This window comes from Doryrhamphus excisus, unplaced genomic scaffold, assembly GCF_037039965.1.
Source record: "Doryrhamphus excisus strain RoL-2023G ecotype Guam unplaced genomic scaffold, RoL_Dexc_Guam_v1.1 HiC_scaffold_24, whole genome shotgun sequence".
NCBI classification, from domain to species: domain Eukaryota; kingdom Metazoa; phylum Chordata; class Actinopteri; order Syngnathiformes; family Syngnathidae; genus Doryrhamphus; species Doryrhamphus excisus.
In genome coordinates this window covers 4,130,992-4,147,434 of record NW_027621862.1, presented here as the reverse complement: position 1 = coordinate 4,147,434, position 16,443 = coordinate 4,130,992, and the positions used below count along the sequence as shown (strand labels likewise).

The 16,443-nt window shown below is 40.7% G+C and overlaps 2 protein-coding genes across 2 annotated transcripts; one reads left to right on the top strand and one right to left on the bottom strand.

Annotated features, from left to right (window-relative positions):
- Positions 1–1,768: 1,768 nt before the first annotated feature.
- On the bottom strand, positions 1,769–9,050 carry ppp1cab (protein phosphatase 1, catalytic subunit, alpha isozyme b). The gene is made up of 7 exons (XM_058062257.2): positions 8,619–9,050; positions 7,952–8,083; positions 6,448–6,678; positions 5,385–5,489; positions 4,652–4,875; positions 3,134–3,268; positions 1,769–2,622 (listed from the first exon to the last, which is right to left on the bottom strand). Exons 1-7 carry the CDS (start codon positions 8,671–8,673, stop codon positions 2,533–2,535), a joined length of 972 nt encoding a protein of 323 aa, XP_057918240.1. The 5' UTR covers positions 8,674–9,050; the 3' UTR covers positions 1,769–2,532.
- Positions 9,051–9,471: 421 nt separating this feature from the next.
- Positions 9,472–15,684, top strand: pelo (pelota mRNA surveillance and ribosome rescue factor). Its single transcript, XM_058061689.2, has 12 exons — positions 9,472–9,725; positions 10,007–10,099; positions 10,545–10,695; positions 12,423–12,513; positions 12,645–12,808; positions 12,887–12,947; positions 13,016–13,177; positions 14,855–14,975; positions 15,058–15,129; positions 15,187–15,261; positions 15,332–15,363; positions 15,560–15,684. Exons 1-12 carry the CDS (start codon positions 9,685–9,687, stop codon positions 15,649–15,651), a joined length of 1,155 nt encoding a protein of 384 aa, XP_057917672.2. The 5' UTR covers positions 9,472–9,684; the 3' UTR covers positions 15,652–15,684.
- Positions 15,685–16,443: the final 759 nt, after the last annotated feature.

Genomic DNA, 16,443 nt, shown 5'->3' with positions numbered 1-16,443 from the left:
AATCACAATGCATGATTTTTTAACAATTTATTTGTGTGATACAGCTGCAAATAAGTATTTGAACACCTGAGAAAATGAATGTTAATATTTGGTACAGTAGCCTTTGTTTGCTATTACAGAGGTCAAACGTTTCCTGTAGTTTTTCACCAGGTTTGCACACACTGCAGGAGGGATCTTGGCCCACTCCTCCACACAGATCTTCTCTAGATCAGTCAGGTTTCTGGGCTGTCGCTGAGAAACACGGAGTTTGAGCTCCCTCCAAAGATTTTCGATTGGGTTCAGGTCTGGAGACTGGCTGGGCCATGCTAGAACCTTGATATGCTTCTTACGGAGCCACTCCTTGGTTTTCCTGGCTGTGTGCTTCGGGTCGTTGTCGTGTTGGAAGACCCAGCCACGACCCATCTTCAATGCTCTGACAGAGGGAAGGAGGTTGTTCCCCAAAATCTCACAATACACGGCCCCAGTCATCCTCTCTTTAATGCAGTGCACTCGTCCTGTCCCATGTGCAGAAAAACACCCCCAAAGCATGATGCTACCACCCCCATGCTTCACAGTAGGGATGGTGTTCTTCGGATTGTACTCTTCATTCTTCTTCCTCCAAACACGCTTATTGGAATTATGACCAAAAAGTTCTATTTTGGTCTCATCTGACCATAAAACTTTCTCCCATGACTCCTCTGTATCATCCAAATGGTCATATGCAAACTTAAGACGGGCCTTGACATGTGCTGGTTTAAGCAGGGGAACCTTTCGTGCCATGCATGATTTCACATCATGACGTCTTAGTGTATTACCTACAGTAACCTTGGAAACGGTGGTCCCAGCTCTTTTCAGGTCATTGACCAAGTCCTGTCGTGTAGTTCTGGGCTGATTCCTCACCTTTCTTAGAATCATTGAGACCCCACGAGGTGATATCTTGCATGGGGCTCCACTCCGATTGAGATTGACCGTCATGTTTAGCTTCTTCCATTTTCTAATGATAGCTCCAACAGTGGACCTTTTTTCACCAAGCTGCTTGGTAATTGCTCCGTAGCCCTTTCCAGCCTTGTGGAGGTGTACAATTTTGTCTCTGGTGTCTTTGGACAGCTCTTTGGTCTTCGCCATGTTACAAGTTAAAGTCTTACTGATTGTATGGGGTGGACAGGTGTCTTTATGCAGCTAACGACCTCAAACAGGTGCATCTGATTCAGGATGATACATGGAGTGCAGGTGGACTTCTAATGGGCAGACTAACAGGTCTTTCAGGGTCAGAATTCTAGATGATACACAGGTGTTCAAATACTTATTTGCAACTGTATCACACAAATAAATTGTTAAAAAATCATGCATTGTGATTTCTGGATTTTTCTTTTTAGTTTATCTCTCTCACAGTGGACATGCACGTACGATGAAAATTTCAGACCCCTCCATGATTTCTAAGTGGGAGAAATAGCAAAATAGCAGGGTGTTCAAATACTTATTTTCTTCACTGTACATACATACATACATACATATACACACACACAGAAATATTTAAACATGCAAGCGCTCATGTTAACTTTGGAGTGTCATCTTTTGTTCTTTCTTAATTCTATTTTAAATAAAACAAACTGCAGCCACAAATGGCCCCCAGGCCGCACTTTGGGCCACCAGCGTGTTAAACTTTGTCCCTGCACTCCTAGTGTATAAGACATTAGTATAAAACAAATAAGAATTCTGAATAAGTGCCGTTTTGCAATTTTGGTTGGCACAGTTGAGTTTTCAGCATGAAGTCAAGTCCATTGCAAGATGTAGTTCAGATTCTTGCTTTATTGGTCAACTTAATGAAAGACTACAAAACGAACTCACAAAAAATCTTTCAAGTAATCAAATCTGTACAAACCTAAACTGTATGGGTTTTTCTTTTTTTACAGTTCTGGCTCATATGAATCTGAAGAGTTGTGCATGTGTGCGCACGTGCGAGGGAAGGTGTGACGTCGCGCGGGTCAGCCGGGGGAGGGGGTGGTGGTGGTGGTTGGGGGACACCGCGTGGACACACGCACGCACACATGTCGAGATTTTACAGTACAGAAGACAGGGAAAACAAAAATACCCCCCCTCCCTCCCACACACACACACACACACATACATACATACAAGCCACCTATCGGCAGGAGTCTGCTGCCTAAAATGTCACCACGTCGGCAAACGCTTGCCAGCTTTTTCAGTCAAATTACTGTACAGTCAGACTGTGGTTTCCACTTCTTCACAGGAAGAGTGCCAAGAGATAAGAGAGGGAGGAGTAGAAGTAGAAATTGCTAATATTCTCATACCAAATGTACCAAGTGCACACCTTTTAATGCTCACTGGCAGACATGGCACATGTGACACCTGCACGTGCACGCACTCATTCAGAAATATTTGTAACATTAAATGTTTTAAGAAGTACAGATAAAAAAGGGAAAAAAAGCCCTGGGTAAAGGTTTGATTTCTGGCTGTTTGGTGAAAGAAAGGAGAAAGAGAGGTAGAAAGGGCAGGAAGGATGGGTCAGAGGTCAAGGGCAGACTACTGCTGTCATTTCTTAGCTTTTCTTGGGGGGGTGACTGGGCGGCCGGAGCCCAGACCTCCACTGTAGAACAGCTTCTTGTCTGCAGGTTTGAGGATCTGGACAAAAAGAGGAAACAAAATTAGATAAGATAAGATGAACCTTTATTCGTCCCTTAGTGGGGAAGTTTGCATTGCACAGCAGCAAGAGTACAGAATCAGTTAAGCAGTACAAAATACACAATATAGAAAAATAAACAATATAAACAACCCAAGTATTAACAAAATCAACAGTTTTTCCCAGAGTTATATACAATACAGTATGTAGATAATATGAAACAAGATGAGAGATATGACCAGTCTATACACTGAGATCTTGCTAGTGAATTAATATGAGGCATTATGGAAATACTTCACATAGACCTTAGAATATTGCATTTAGAGCCCTTAATATTGCACATGGAGGTTGATCAGATATTGCACAGTGAATGGGGTCTGGAGTAACTATACTGACTATAAAAGCAAGTATTACACAGATGTACATAGTGGTGTAGAAGTCTAAATTAGTCTAAATTAGCATGCATAAAAAAAATAGTATGAAACTTTTCTGTGAGTTGATTTGCTTGCTCACCTGGAATGAGCACATGAGGGTTTCATCGACGCTCATCATGGCGCCCGCATTGTCAAACTCCCCGCAGTAGTTTGGGGCAGAGAAGAGCGTGACAAGCTGCCTTTTTGCAAAGAACTCATAGCCGTCCTCCACCACCTGAAACAAAGAAGACAGGTTAGCAGCTCGCATATATTAGACGCATGCATCAGCAAGATGCAGTCTGATTGGCTGCTCAGCTGCTGTGACTGACAGCAGATGTGACGAATGAGGAAAGCGGCAAAGGGAACGGAGTTGGCTGCCATCTGGTGGCAAAGTGTCAAATCACCTCGGCTTCATTTCAAGGAGAACAACTGTCACTGCTTTGGGGGTTAAAAGTGTGTTACTAGAGCATTTTTATTAGCATCGAATGTGAGAAAAAATTATCATTTCCTGAACTTGTTTGCTTCACTTTGGACATACAGTAACAGTTGTTAGATTTTCATGACATTTTTTTTTAAAGATGTGGAAGCTGGAAGTTTGACTTGTTTTCTTTTTCTTCAGCTAATAGCCTAACCTAGCATGATGTTGCTGTTAAAATGATGTAAAAAGCTCACATGCTATGCTAGTGTTGCTCACATTTGCATCTTTCTGTCCCACTCCTTCAACGTTATGTTGTTGCATATAGTGCTGCAACAATTAATCAACCAACTATTTTGGGAATCAATTGTTTGTGTTAAAAAATATAAATAAATATCCCGATTTCAGTCTCTTAATGTGATTTTTGTTATATTTCCTTTGTCATACATGAAAACAAGACAGGAAAAACAAGATAGTCACACACAATAGCTTTGACTTTGGAAAAGAGCAATCAACATTTTTGCCTCTTTCTGGTATCTTGCGAATGAAACCACTGCAGGGATGTGTGCTTAGAGCGTGTGTAAAGACATTCCAACACGAAGTATGTGATAGAATTTATCCGCTTGCACTTGTGTGTAGGGAAATGTGTACTTTTATGCACAACTCTTACCATGAGTGCCTAGTACATTGAATTTCAGTGTTGGAGAAATGTATTTTCCTTGCCCTCTTTGCTATGATTATGAAGAGGGAAAAAGTACATTCATTCATTCTTAAAGAGACTGCTACTAAAAGGTGAAAAATATACTTTTTGTTAGATCTGATTATCAATAACAAAAAAACCCCACCAAGCTATTGAACAGTGTGGGCTTGTAAGGAGAGCATTGGTGTATTAGTAATGAGTCAGTCTACAAAAATAGACAAATTGTGTCCAAAATGAAAGTGTACAAATAGTATGGCGGACTGTACGCCGACGCTTCAATGAATATGTGGAAAAAAGTGAATAAAGGGCACAATAGCGCTTCTTTGGGCCACACACTGTGAAAGCAGGCACGGGCAGGCACAGCGCTAGTATTACACAATACAGTGGCACTTACTAAAAGCACTTTATAAAAAAAAAAAAAAGTCTAAATTGATTTTGGATAATATGCTTCATATTGTTATATTATGAGCCTTTAAATGTTCCAGTCTAAACCTGGCTCTGACCTGATGGGCCCGGCAGATGAGGTCCATGTCGTGTTTGTGGAGGAACTTGGTGACCACGTCAGCACCAAACGTGAAGGAAACGCCGCGGTCGTTCTCGCCCCAGCCCAGAACATCCTTGTCAGGGTCGGCCCACAGCAAGTCACACAAAAGGCCCTGGTCAGGCACGTCGGTGGGCCGCATGACCCTTCGCACCTGCTCCATAGACTGCAGATCTGGAGATAGGCCTGGAAGAGGAAAACGGAGGAAAAATACTTTTTTTCTTGTTTACAGATGACCTAAATATGTGCTAAAAGGAAGAACATATTTTATGGGGCTATAAGTTCAAAGGTGGCTACAAATGAATAACTGGTAAACACACCGTTTTCTTATCTGGTGGAACATCACATGATCAGACAGAGAGATGTTTTCACTCGGGATTATCACTGCCTGTTTACATATTCAGCAAAGTGTGTGTTGATGGTGAAGACACGTATGAGAAAGCTTGTGCTACTTCATTACATAATTCTTTACATAATTGAAATTAAAGGAGACAAAATTTGGTGTCCTTGTTTGTGTCGACTGTGGTTTTAATTTTAAAATTAACTATTAGCACCACAATTCCTTTTTGAATACATAAATTGTTACACGAGTTAATTAAATGTGAGATGTGTAAAGGTCGGAGACATTTATGTTGACACTAAACATGCAGCAGAGACAAGCTGGAGTGTGTTTGTTATTTTTATGGGGCGACTACCTCCATGGCAACAGAAGATCTTCTCATCAACAATGGCGGCAACAGGCAAACAGTTGAAACAGTCGGTGAAGGTCTTCCACAGCTTTATGTTGTATCGCCTCTTACCTGTGCACAAAAGAAACACGCTTTGATCGCTTGTATCTGAAGATCGACAACATCTCTAAAAAGGCTCCGCCGGTTGCATCACATTATTAGCACAGCATTACATAAACGGCAGAAAGGGTGTGATTTATTGCCATTCATGCTGCGTGATGATGCTTATTTAGCCTGACAGCACATGTAGCTTGAAGATTGCCAGTGTACCGTAACCGCCGCAAATAGGCAACTTTTAAATCTGAAGACAAGAATGAACAGTGCAGGACCTTGTGAGGACAATGTGCTCTGTGTACAAGTTAATGTGTGTCAAAGTGGAGCCTTTATTCGAAGACTATATGCATATTTAAAGGACACTTTGCTCTAATTTAAAACCTCATGCTTGGAGTGGACAATCTGGGCTCAATATTACATCACCGGGAAGTAAGTATTAATACGCCTGTGTGACACATTTGCAGCATGTAGATAGCATTTATTAATTTATGAATCAATATCTTCAATATCTCAGACCAAAGATATTTAAATATTAGTCGATGACAACAAAAAGCTAAATGCAGTTTGTAAAATTACATTAATGTGGAGGAAAAAAATCCAAACCTAGACGGACTTGAGTGCACTTCAGTCTGGAAAAGGTAAACGTAAAGCTGTAAAGTTGTATTTTAAAAAGTGCATTTTGTGTTTAATTAATCATTAACTGCTACTTTATGGTATTTACAACCCATTTGAACAGTAAACGCCAGTAAAGCATTCAATTATGTGATACACCTGAGCGTGCCGTCCAAGTAGATACAACCATAGAAGGTACTATAGGAGTTACCGTACTGTGTTTGTTATAGTCGCTAAGTTTCCTCTGCTTGTTCAATGCCGTGCTGCTTTATTACTTCAGAAACTGTGTCACAATTAAAGCAGCCATTTCATCATTATGCGAACCAGTGAGACCAGCATATTAAAAAAATTAATTGTGACTCACACTCATCGTAGAAGCCATATATCCTGTTAATGGATGCACACTCGTGGTTGCCCCTCAGAAGAAAGAAGTTTTCGGGGTATTTTATCTTGTACGCCAGCAGCAGGCAGATGGTCTCCAGTGACTGCTTGCCTCTGTCGACATAGTCTCCCAGGAACAGGTAGTTGCTCTCTGGTGGGAAGCCGCCGTATTCAAAGAGCCTCAGCAGGTCGTAGTACTGCCCGTGAACATCCCCTGGTGAAGTAAATAACATTAGTAGTACACTAGCAACGATGGTGTGATTAGCTTGGTATGGATGTTGAAGTAAAAGCTAATATTTGATAGGGTTGGCAATAATTTGAAAGTACAATTTGATTGGCAACTTTAGCTTCCAAGTCCTGGCAGATGGCTCTTGCAACAACATGGAAGTCATTTGCATCTACTGTCACTGTGATTTAAATTGTCATGGACTACTTTATCGTCGACTTGCCAGAGAAAAACAGGAAGGTACTGAAGCACTGCCGGCATTTAAAAGCACAAAATGAATCCACCATCCACCAGTATGGGTCTGGACTTGTTTTTTGTTTATGTACCACAAATATGTACATTAGCACTTAATAAGGTCCATCAAATATGCATGCACAAAAATTAGAATTTCTTTTTTTTATTGAAAAAATTACTTGAATGTAAATCCTGTTTATATTTAATGTAAATACTTTTGGTATAATTGCAGATAATGCCTGCTTATAATGAATTGTCAATTGGCCAATGAAGCCGATTCTGAAATAATGGCCCATATTTCCAAAATGTATATCCCTTTACATAAAATTTGATGTAGTTTCAAGTGTTCTCTTTTATTGAATGAGGGATCTGACTCACTGAGGTTTGTTACAAAAGCCAAACAATATTGTTGGTCATGCTGTTTAATTAAAAAAAATACATTCAACAATACTTTGGTTGCATTATTATTGAATTCTTTGAAAAGCTATTTCCATAACCATATTCAATGCCACAAATAAATTTTTGTATCAAATTCTTATGATTATTTAAAAATAACAAGGATAAATACCGGATTGACTACAAAATGATTTGGTTCGGCTCAAAAGTGTGTTCCTCTGTGTGTTGAGAATGTCTGTACAATGAGTTGGGAAAAAGAATAAACGTGCTTCATGTTCCCGTAACCATCTGATTTACATTATGTGTTTTAAAATTACAATACCTCTGGAGTCAAACCAACCTTCAAAAACCAACCACAGTTAGAGAGATCAAAGGTTTACCCTTAGTAATCCGTTACAAAATATGATGGGAAAGGATCATTGCAGACAAAAGAAATGCCAAATACAACATTGTCGGTAATTATGGGGCAAGGTTATGTCTAACATTGTTATAGTCCTGATATTCATCTCATCCACATTAGGTAAAAAAAAATCTAGCTATTGTTCAAAAAAAGGATTTACTAAAGAACGAAAATTTATTGAGTCTGCCGACAACTCAAAAGCGATAGAACACCCAAAAAGACAAGTCTCACCACAAATCTTGAGAGGCGCCTCAAGTTCGAGCAGGATTGGCTGGCTAAGGAAGATCTCCCTGGATTTGAGGCAAAGACCCCGGATTTCATTCTCTGTCAGCTGGACATTTTTGCCTGGTCTGGAGCCTTTCACTGCAACAAAGAGGGGAACAACAAGTGTGGAAGTGAGAAACAAAAAATAACAGAACAAAAACTGTAATAGAATGTCATTTTAAGATGTGAAATCCTAAATATAGTATGTAATAGGAAAACAAACAAAGGATTAGTCAAGTGATTTACACACAATTGCGTGTTTTAGTCTAGTTAACTAGCATGCGGACCAACTTTTGAATTAATAATATGCAAAGATCGAATTATTATTCCACATAATGGTAAAACTTGCATAGAAATGGAAGGAGCTGTAATGCCGCTTAAAATATTTTTTACGCCAAATGACTCCTCTCTCCGGGGTACTCAGTAAAGAAATACTTAATATTTCTTGGCGTTTATTGTCTAAATTAAGAACACGTGTTTAATCGTTGCGGTGTACTAAAGAATCCATCTTATATTGTAAAAAAAAGAATCGAGCTGACCTGCGCTGCGAATGCCTCCATCGTTGCCTAGCCTAGCGAACTTAGCTAAAATGGCTACCTCAGTAAAGTGTAGCGAGAGAAATATTGAGTCTTACCTTCCAACAGACGCTGAATGATGGAGTCGATGTTCAGTTTGTCGGCTTCTGCCATCTTATCCCTCGACTCTCGTCGTCTTTGTTACAAATACCTACGACTCAAGGGAGGAGTAAGCGATAGCGGGATCCTGAGTAACAGTTAGCTAAACTAGTTTAGCGATAGCACTTAATCGGCTATCAGCTAGCTAGCTAACCTTGGGAAATAATGGGCAACACAAATGGCCGTCGACTTGCGTTGGTCAATACGTAATAGCTGACACTTGCTTCAAAAATTCGTTTAAGTCAACTATTTCCCATTAAATATCAGAATTCAATTTGAATTGTCGATGATTGTCGTTGTTCCTGTCGTAGCTGCTTCGCACCATGCCATCGACAAAAAAGAAGACTGAATGAACGTTAGCCCGAAAGGGGTTGGGCGGAAGTGGCGGCACACAATCGTGCTCAGCTATTGGTCAGTTTTATGAGTAGGCGGGATTAACGAATTCAACATTTTTGCTACCAAATTCATATGAAATTAATTACGAATTAAAATGACAAACATCCACCGAGCCACTCTTCCGTTTGTTAGTTTTACATTGGCAGTTTTAGTATTTAAAAACTTGGATGTTCTTTCTTTGTTTTGTGTGTCGTCCTTGTACAGTAACACAACACAAAAGAGGCACAAAGAATGGAAAGAATTTATGACCCGTGTTAGCGTGACGCAATGGTCCACGTTTCATAATACAAGTGCGCTTGTCTGTACTTGTGGACGAGTGTCACGTCATCCATAGTTGTTTCAAAGGGCGTGAAACCTGTCCATGTCAATAAAGTTTAATAAACCAAAAAAAATGCATACTCAAATACCCGGATGTATACTTGCGCCACCTATTTCATTTAGGGTTTTCACTTGATAGTACATTATACGTTACAGCTAGCTTGTGACGTCACCATAGACCGCGCTTCTCTTTTTTGTTCCTGTTTGGACTTAGCGTCCGTTCATTTTCACAAGATTATTTATATGATTTAATCATGACGCCGGGCGCGGAGTAGATCCTTGTTTATTCCCGCGTGTATAACACAACAAACCATGAAGCTGCTACACAGAGACATTGAAAAAGACAACACCGGGTGAGTAACCGAAGTTAGCAAGCGAGCTAGCATACTGTACCTAGCTATCCTAGCTAGCATGCTTGCTACTTTCTACAGCTGATTCCCCCTCCACGTGTCACGTATTAGCATCTTTGTTGACATTTGACACTAGCACGCGGGGGCATGTTTATTTATATGAACAATACCAGGCTCATGAACGTCTAATGTATACTACTACAAATAATACTGAACTGTTTGATGAGTGATGGCTTTACACTTTAAATATTATGACGTCACTTCCCGTCCGTCACCTTTATCAGTCAGGTGACTCTGATGCCAGAGGAAGCAGAGGACATGTGGCACACCTACAACCTGCTGCAAGAGGGTGACAGCTTGAGGGCCTCCACTATAAGGTACCCTGACAACAATAACACAATTTTCCTGCGCTGTAACAGGGGTTTGACAGTTTTATTCACTTTTTTCAACCTTTTTTGAGCCACGGCACGTTTTTTACGTTGGAAAAATTTTGCGGCACACCAATAACCAGCATTACTTGCTTCTTTCAGTTTTTTCCTGATTACGGACTCGCCACAGCAGATCCTTTTGATCCGCATACTAATTTAACCAACAATGTTACAACATGTCACCACTACCTCTCACGTGCATCACTAAGTCTATTAGAGGAACGAGGCAATCAGCTACGTGTTGCCACACGGACGAATATTACATTGCTCTGCCAGTCTTTACACCAATGACATAATATTGAAAATTATTAATACATATTAATTAAAAAATTGATATTGAATAATTCCTGAAAATGACTGCCTTAAGAAGATTTTTTGTCCTTTTTAATGACAGAAAAGTACAGACCGAATCCACTACCGGAAGCGTGGGTAGCTCCAGAGTTCGGACAACTTTAACTTTATGCGTGGAGACGATCGACTTTGATACGCAGGCCTGCCAGCTGAGAGTCAAGGGGACCAACATTGAAGAGAACCAGTATGTCAAGGTGTGTATTTAGCTATTATAATGGAAGAGTGAAGGCTTTTAGTTACCTCTATGAGTCAGTTGGGACATGACAACATGGTAAACATGGTAACGTTGTAGTGTGTTGGAGAGGCATCATTGTGACAATGTGTTTACATCAGATGTGCTAAATAAGCAGTTAAACATCACCACAAAGTATAACCACAGTAATGAACATTGCTAAGAAGTAGTATGCAGTAATAGTGATAGCGTTTGCATTTGAGCTGTCAGGCTGTACAACCGGTACCGCTCCCAATAGACTTTTACACCGCTATGTACATCTGTGCAATACTTTTTACTTTTTACATGCGGTATAGTTACTCCAGACTCCATTCACTGTGCAATATGAAGGCTCTAAATGCAATATATTAAGTTCTATGTGAAGTATTTCTTTCATGCCTCATATTAACTCACTAGCAAGATTGGCTGGTCATATATCTCATCTCGTTTCATATTATATGTATACTGTATTTGTATGTAACTCTGGGAAAAACTGTTGATTTTGTTAATACTTGGGTTGTTTATATTGTATATTTTTCTATATTGTGTATTTTGTACTGCTTAACTCAGTGTTTTTCAACCTTTTTTGAGCAACGGCACATTTTTTACATTGGAAAAAAAGTAACCAAAAACGTGACAAAATGTCACCACGACCTCACACGTGCATCAATAAGTCTATCAGAGGAACAAGGTAGGTGTTGCCACACGGACCAATATTACATTGCTCTGCCAGTCTTTACACCACAGACACTCCACAGTAGCCATGTTTTTACATGACCACTTTTTCTCTTTCCGAATGACCTTTCGGGAAACAATGGTATCCATAGAAAGGAATATTCCAATCTCTTGTCTACATGCGCCGTGAAAATCAACCAGAATATTCAATAGGGCATGCCCAGTAAAACGTAAACATCAACATCACGTGATACCGGCTTCCCCAAGTTTTTCTTTCACTTGTTGGAATAACTCCGTATTGACAGTTTTTCGTCTGTCCAGTCTTGAAGTTTAGTTTGAATCAAAAACAAACTTTTTTTAGTCCAGTGCCGATTGCTGGCCTCCATTTTTAAAAGTGAAGAACGTCTGGATCTGCGTGTTACGTCATATCTCAGCATGCGCTGAAAGAACGCACCCGGGATAAATTTAAACAGGAAAAGATGAAATTAAATCTTGCTAATATTTTATAATTAAACTCAGGACATGTTTTATATAGATATGTATTTTCTTTTTTAATAAAACTGGACTTGTGAATGGCGTATAGAAGGGTTTAGATTCTGTTCCACAGATGGCGCTAATGCACACCAAAGCTGCTTGCCAACCGCCAATAAACAACAGAAGAAGAAAAACACCAGGAATAAGAAGGCAACCTGACAACTTTCCGTTTGAGCGGGTACAAGATACCTCAATCGGATTGGGGAAAGGAATATTCCATCCCTGTTCAATTCTCTGTTTGAGCAAATAAACCAAATGCAATTGGAATATTTGGGTCCATGTATATATTATTGACATCATATTTGCAAATGATGATTAATAAATGTTAATTCTAAAAAGTGATATTGGATAATTCCTCACGGCACACCTGACGGTTTCACAGTGGTTGAAAATCACTGGCTTAACTCTTGCTGCTGTGCAATGCAAACTTCCCCACTGAGGGACGAATAAAGGCATATCTTATCTTATCTTATCTTATCTTATCTTATCTTCACTCATCAGATGGGGGCATACCACACGATTGAGCTGGAGCTCAACAGGAAGTTTACTCTTGCGAAAAAGAGCTGGGACAGTGTCATCCTAGCCAGAATTGGTAAGCAAAATTCACCAAATTCATGTCAGCTATGTTATTGTAGCATATTCACAATTCTATATGTAAATATCAGTGCTTCTCAAATTGTCCATTATGTCTTTCCTATGACCGTCGTTTGGACTGTGCTGCAGATGAAGCATGTGATGTGACACAGAAGGCAGATGTGGCAGCGGTGGTGATGCAGGAAGGTCTCGCCAACCTGGTGCTGGTGACCCCCGCCATGACGCTGCTGCGTGCTAAAGTGGAGCTCACCATTCCCCGCAAGAGAAGGGGAAGCTGCACGCAACATGAGAAGGTACATAGGTCCCGTAGCTACTTGGATAGAATTCATTTTCGAGGACTGTCAGATTTGAGTAAAATTGTCTCCACGCAGGCTCTGGAGAGGTTCTACGAAGCTGTCATGCAGGCTATTTTACGTCACATTAATTTTGATGGTGAGACGATACTGGATCTCATTTGGGCCATCTTGTCATCTTCATGATAATATTATTGTATTTCTCAGTGGTCAAGTGCATCCTGGTGGCTAGTCCTGGCTTTGTGAAGGACCAGTTCATGACGTACCTTTTTAAAGAGGCAGTGCGACAAGACAACAAGGTGCTGCTGGAGAACCGACCCAAATTCATGCTGGTCCACGCGTCGTCTGGTCACAAGTACTCGCTTAAAGGTACAACAGGGTGGCTGGTTATTTGACAGTACCTTATATTACATAGCAATAGCTAGCGTGGGCTGGTTGGCTGTACTAAAGCGATTGGACCATTGGCAGTTCATTCATTTTCTACCGCTTATCCTCACGAGGGTCGCGGGGGTGCTGGAGCCTATCCCAGCTGTCTTGGGGCGAGAGGCGGGGTACACCCTGGACTGGTGGCCAGCCAGCCAATCACAGGGCACATATAGACAAACAACCATTCACACTCACATTCATACCTATGGACAATTTGGAGTCGCCAATTAACCTAGCATGTTTTTGGAACGTGGGAGGAAACCGGAGTACCCGGAGAAAACCCATGCAAACTCCACACAGAGATGGCCGAGGGCGGGATTGAACTCGGGTCTCCTCGCTGTGAGGTTTCCGCGCTAACCACTCGTGCAGCCCAAATGATCATTAATTCATTTTCAACTGCTTATCCTCACGAGGGTCGCGGGGTGTGCTGGAGCCTATCCCAGCTGTCTTCAGGCGAGAGTCGAGGTACACCCTGGACTGGTGGCCAGCCAATCACAGGGCACATATAGACAAACAACCATTCACACTCACATTCATACCTATGGACAATTTGGAGTCGCCAATTAACCTAGCATGTTTTTGGAACGTGGGAGGAAACCGGAGTACCCGGAGAAAACCCATGCAAACTCCACACAGAGATGGCCGAGGGCGGGATTGAACTCGGGTCTCCTCACTGTGAGGTTTCCGCGCTAACCACTCGTCCGCCGTGCAGCCCAAATGATCATTAATTCATTTTTAACTGCTTATCCTCACGAGGGTCGCGGGGGGTGCTGGAGCCTATCCCAGCTGTCTTCAGGCGAGAGTCGAGGTACACCCTGGACTGGTGGCCAGCCAGCCAATCACAGGGCACATATAGACAAACAACCATTCACACTCACATTCATACCTATGGACAATTTGGAGTCGCTAATTAACCTAGCATGTTTTTGGAACGTGGGAGGAAACCGGAGTACCCGGAGAAAACCCATGCAAACTCCACACAGAGATGGCCGAGGGCGGGATTGAACTCGGGTCTCCTCGCTGTGAGGTTTCCGCGCTAACCACTCGTCCGCCGTACAGCCCAAATTATCATTAATTCATTTTCAACTGCTTATCCTCATGAGGGTCGCGGGGGGTGCTGGAGCCTATCCCAGCTGTCTTCAGACGAGAGTCGAGGTACACCCTGGACTGGTGGCCAGCCAGCCAATCACAGGGCACATATAGACAAACAACCATTCACACTCACATTCATACCTATGGACAATTTGGAGTCGCCAATTAACCTAGCATGTTTTTGGAATGTGGGAGGAAACCGGAGTACCCGGAGAAAACCCACGCACACACGGGGAGAAACATGCAAACTCCGCACAGGGCGGGATTGAACTCCGATCTCCTAGCTGTGAGGTCTGCGCTCTAACCACTTGTCCGCCGTGCAGCCCAAATTATCAAATGTTTAAAAAAAATGTATGTATGTAAATATTTAACATAAAAAGTACCTCAGTAAAATGTTTTTTTTTTATTACTTGTATCTTAAAAAAAAAAAAAAAATTATGTTCAAGTCTATTTTTTTCATTAAAATTTTCTTTTATGGTTTATATTTTCCCTACAGTTGTAGCATAACATCTTATTAATTTTTTTCAGAAATCCTGTCAGACCCCACAGTAACGAGCAGACTGTCTGATACCAAGGCTGCAGGAGAGGTGAAAGCCCTGGAGGACTTCTACAAGATGCTCCAGCATGAGCCTGACAGAGCTTTTTATGGGTAAAACAACCAAAAATCACGTTAACCTGCATTCACTCACATAATCAACTTTTATCTGCTTTTTTTTTTTTTTTTAATGCAGGCTGGTTCATGTGGAGAAGGCTGCAGACGCCCTCGCCGTCGACACTTTAATGATCAGTGACAAGCTGTTCAGGTACGTAACACGCAGTACAAGAACGTCCGCAATGTACAGTTTCTGTTGTCGTCGCAGGCATCAGGACGTCCCTACGAGGGCTCGCTACGTCCGCTTGGTGGACAAAGTGAGAGACAATGGCGGCAACGTCAGGTAATAAGGCAGGCCAATTTTGAGCTAGTAAAGTATTTTCCTGATGTTGGTTTCTTTCTTTTTCATGCAGAATATTCTCCAGCCTTCACGTCTCTGGTGAACGTAAGTCATTTAGAATAATAAGCATTCTACATAATCACTTGTTTATGCATTATTGTTATTTGGCGCTATATAAATGGATTTTGACTAATACAGGAAGCCGTAGTCAAATACTAAACATCGAGCATTCATGCACAACTGTACACATGTTTATCATATTTCAACAAAAGTTTTGTTCCACGTTTTTTTTTTTTTTTAGAACTGACTCAGCTGAGCGGTGTGGCGGCCATCTTGCGTTTCCCTATTGCCGACCTTTCAGAGGGAGAAGAAAGCAGCTCAGATGAAGATTGATGATAGAACTGTTGCTAATTAAAAAAGGAAAAACTCTACCGACTGTGTATTGCTGTCATACTGGTGAAATTTGCCCGATTTGGGAAAACATTTTAGAATTATCATCTTTATCCCTTAAATTAGCGTGAGGTTGTGTGTATGAGGGTACATATACAGAATATATTAAGAGTGCAACAATACACAAAATTCACGGTTCGGATAGATACTCTTAAATTTAGAATTTTATAGAATTTGGTCATGGTTTTATTTCATTTGAACATGCATCAGATTACAATTGAATGCATCACATAATCAGTTCACAGTTCCACATGTCCAAAAGGAGTAGGAAGAAGCAAAGCTTATTAAATCCTACCCCTCCATCTGGTACTTTTACAATCAGTAACTGTTACATTTGTTCACTTCCTGCTTTCCTAATAGTTTTTTATTTTTAAATGAAAAATTAAAAAAAAAATGTCATTTGTTCACTTCCTGCTTTCCTAATATAGTTTAATTAGTTTTTTTGTTTATTTTTTAATAAAAAAATGTAATTGAATTTTTTAATTTAAAATTTTAAATGTTTAATTTTTTTAATTGTAAATTTTTATTTTTTAATTTTTACATTTGTCACGTACCAAAGTACGAGGTGATATTGAAGATGAACTATATCAGCAGGTTGAAGTATTTGTGATTTTAGACAGAGTTAGTATGTTCTCTGTAGGCGGCATTATGAATTATCCTTACTAATGGAGCATGAAGACGATGCATTCAGGGGCTTACAAATCTTACAAAATCAGTAACTGTTACATTTATTCA

Excerpts from the sequence above, each read along its gene's own strand:
- pelo (XM_058061689.2), top strand. The coding sequence starts at position 9,685 with ATGAAGCTGCTACACAGAGACATTGAAAAAGACAACACCGG. Across the intron at positions 10,696-12,422 it reads AAGAGAACCAGTATGTCAAG|ATGGGGGCATACCACACGAT; the intron begins GTGTGTATTTAG and ends TTCACTCATCAG. Across the intron at positions 12,514-12,644 it reads TGTCATCCTAGCCAGAATTG|ATGAAGCATGTGATGTGACA; the intron begins GTAAGCAAAATT and ends ACTGTGCTGCAG.
- ppp1cab (XM_058062257.2), bottom strand. The coding sequence starts at position 8,673 with ATGGCAGAAGCCGACAAACTGAACATCGACTCCATCATTCAGCGTCTG. Across the intron at positions 5,490-6,447 it reads ATATGGCTTCTACGATGAGT|GTAAGAGGCGATACAACATA; the intron begins GTGAGTCACAAT and ends TTTTGTGCACAG. Across the intron at positions 3,269-4,651 it reads TCATCTGCCGGGCCCATCAG|GTGGTGGAGGACGGCTATGA; the intron begins GTCAGAGCCAGG and ends TCTTTGTTTCAG.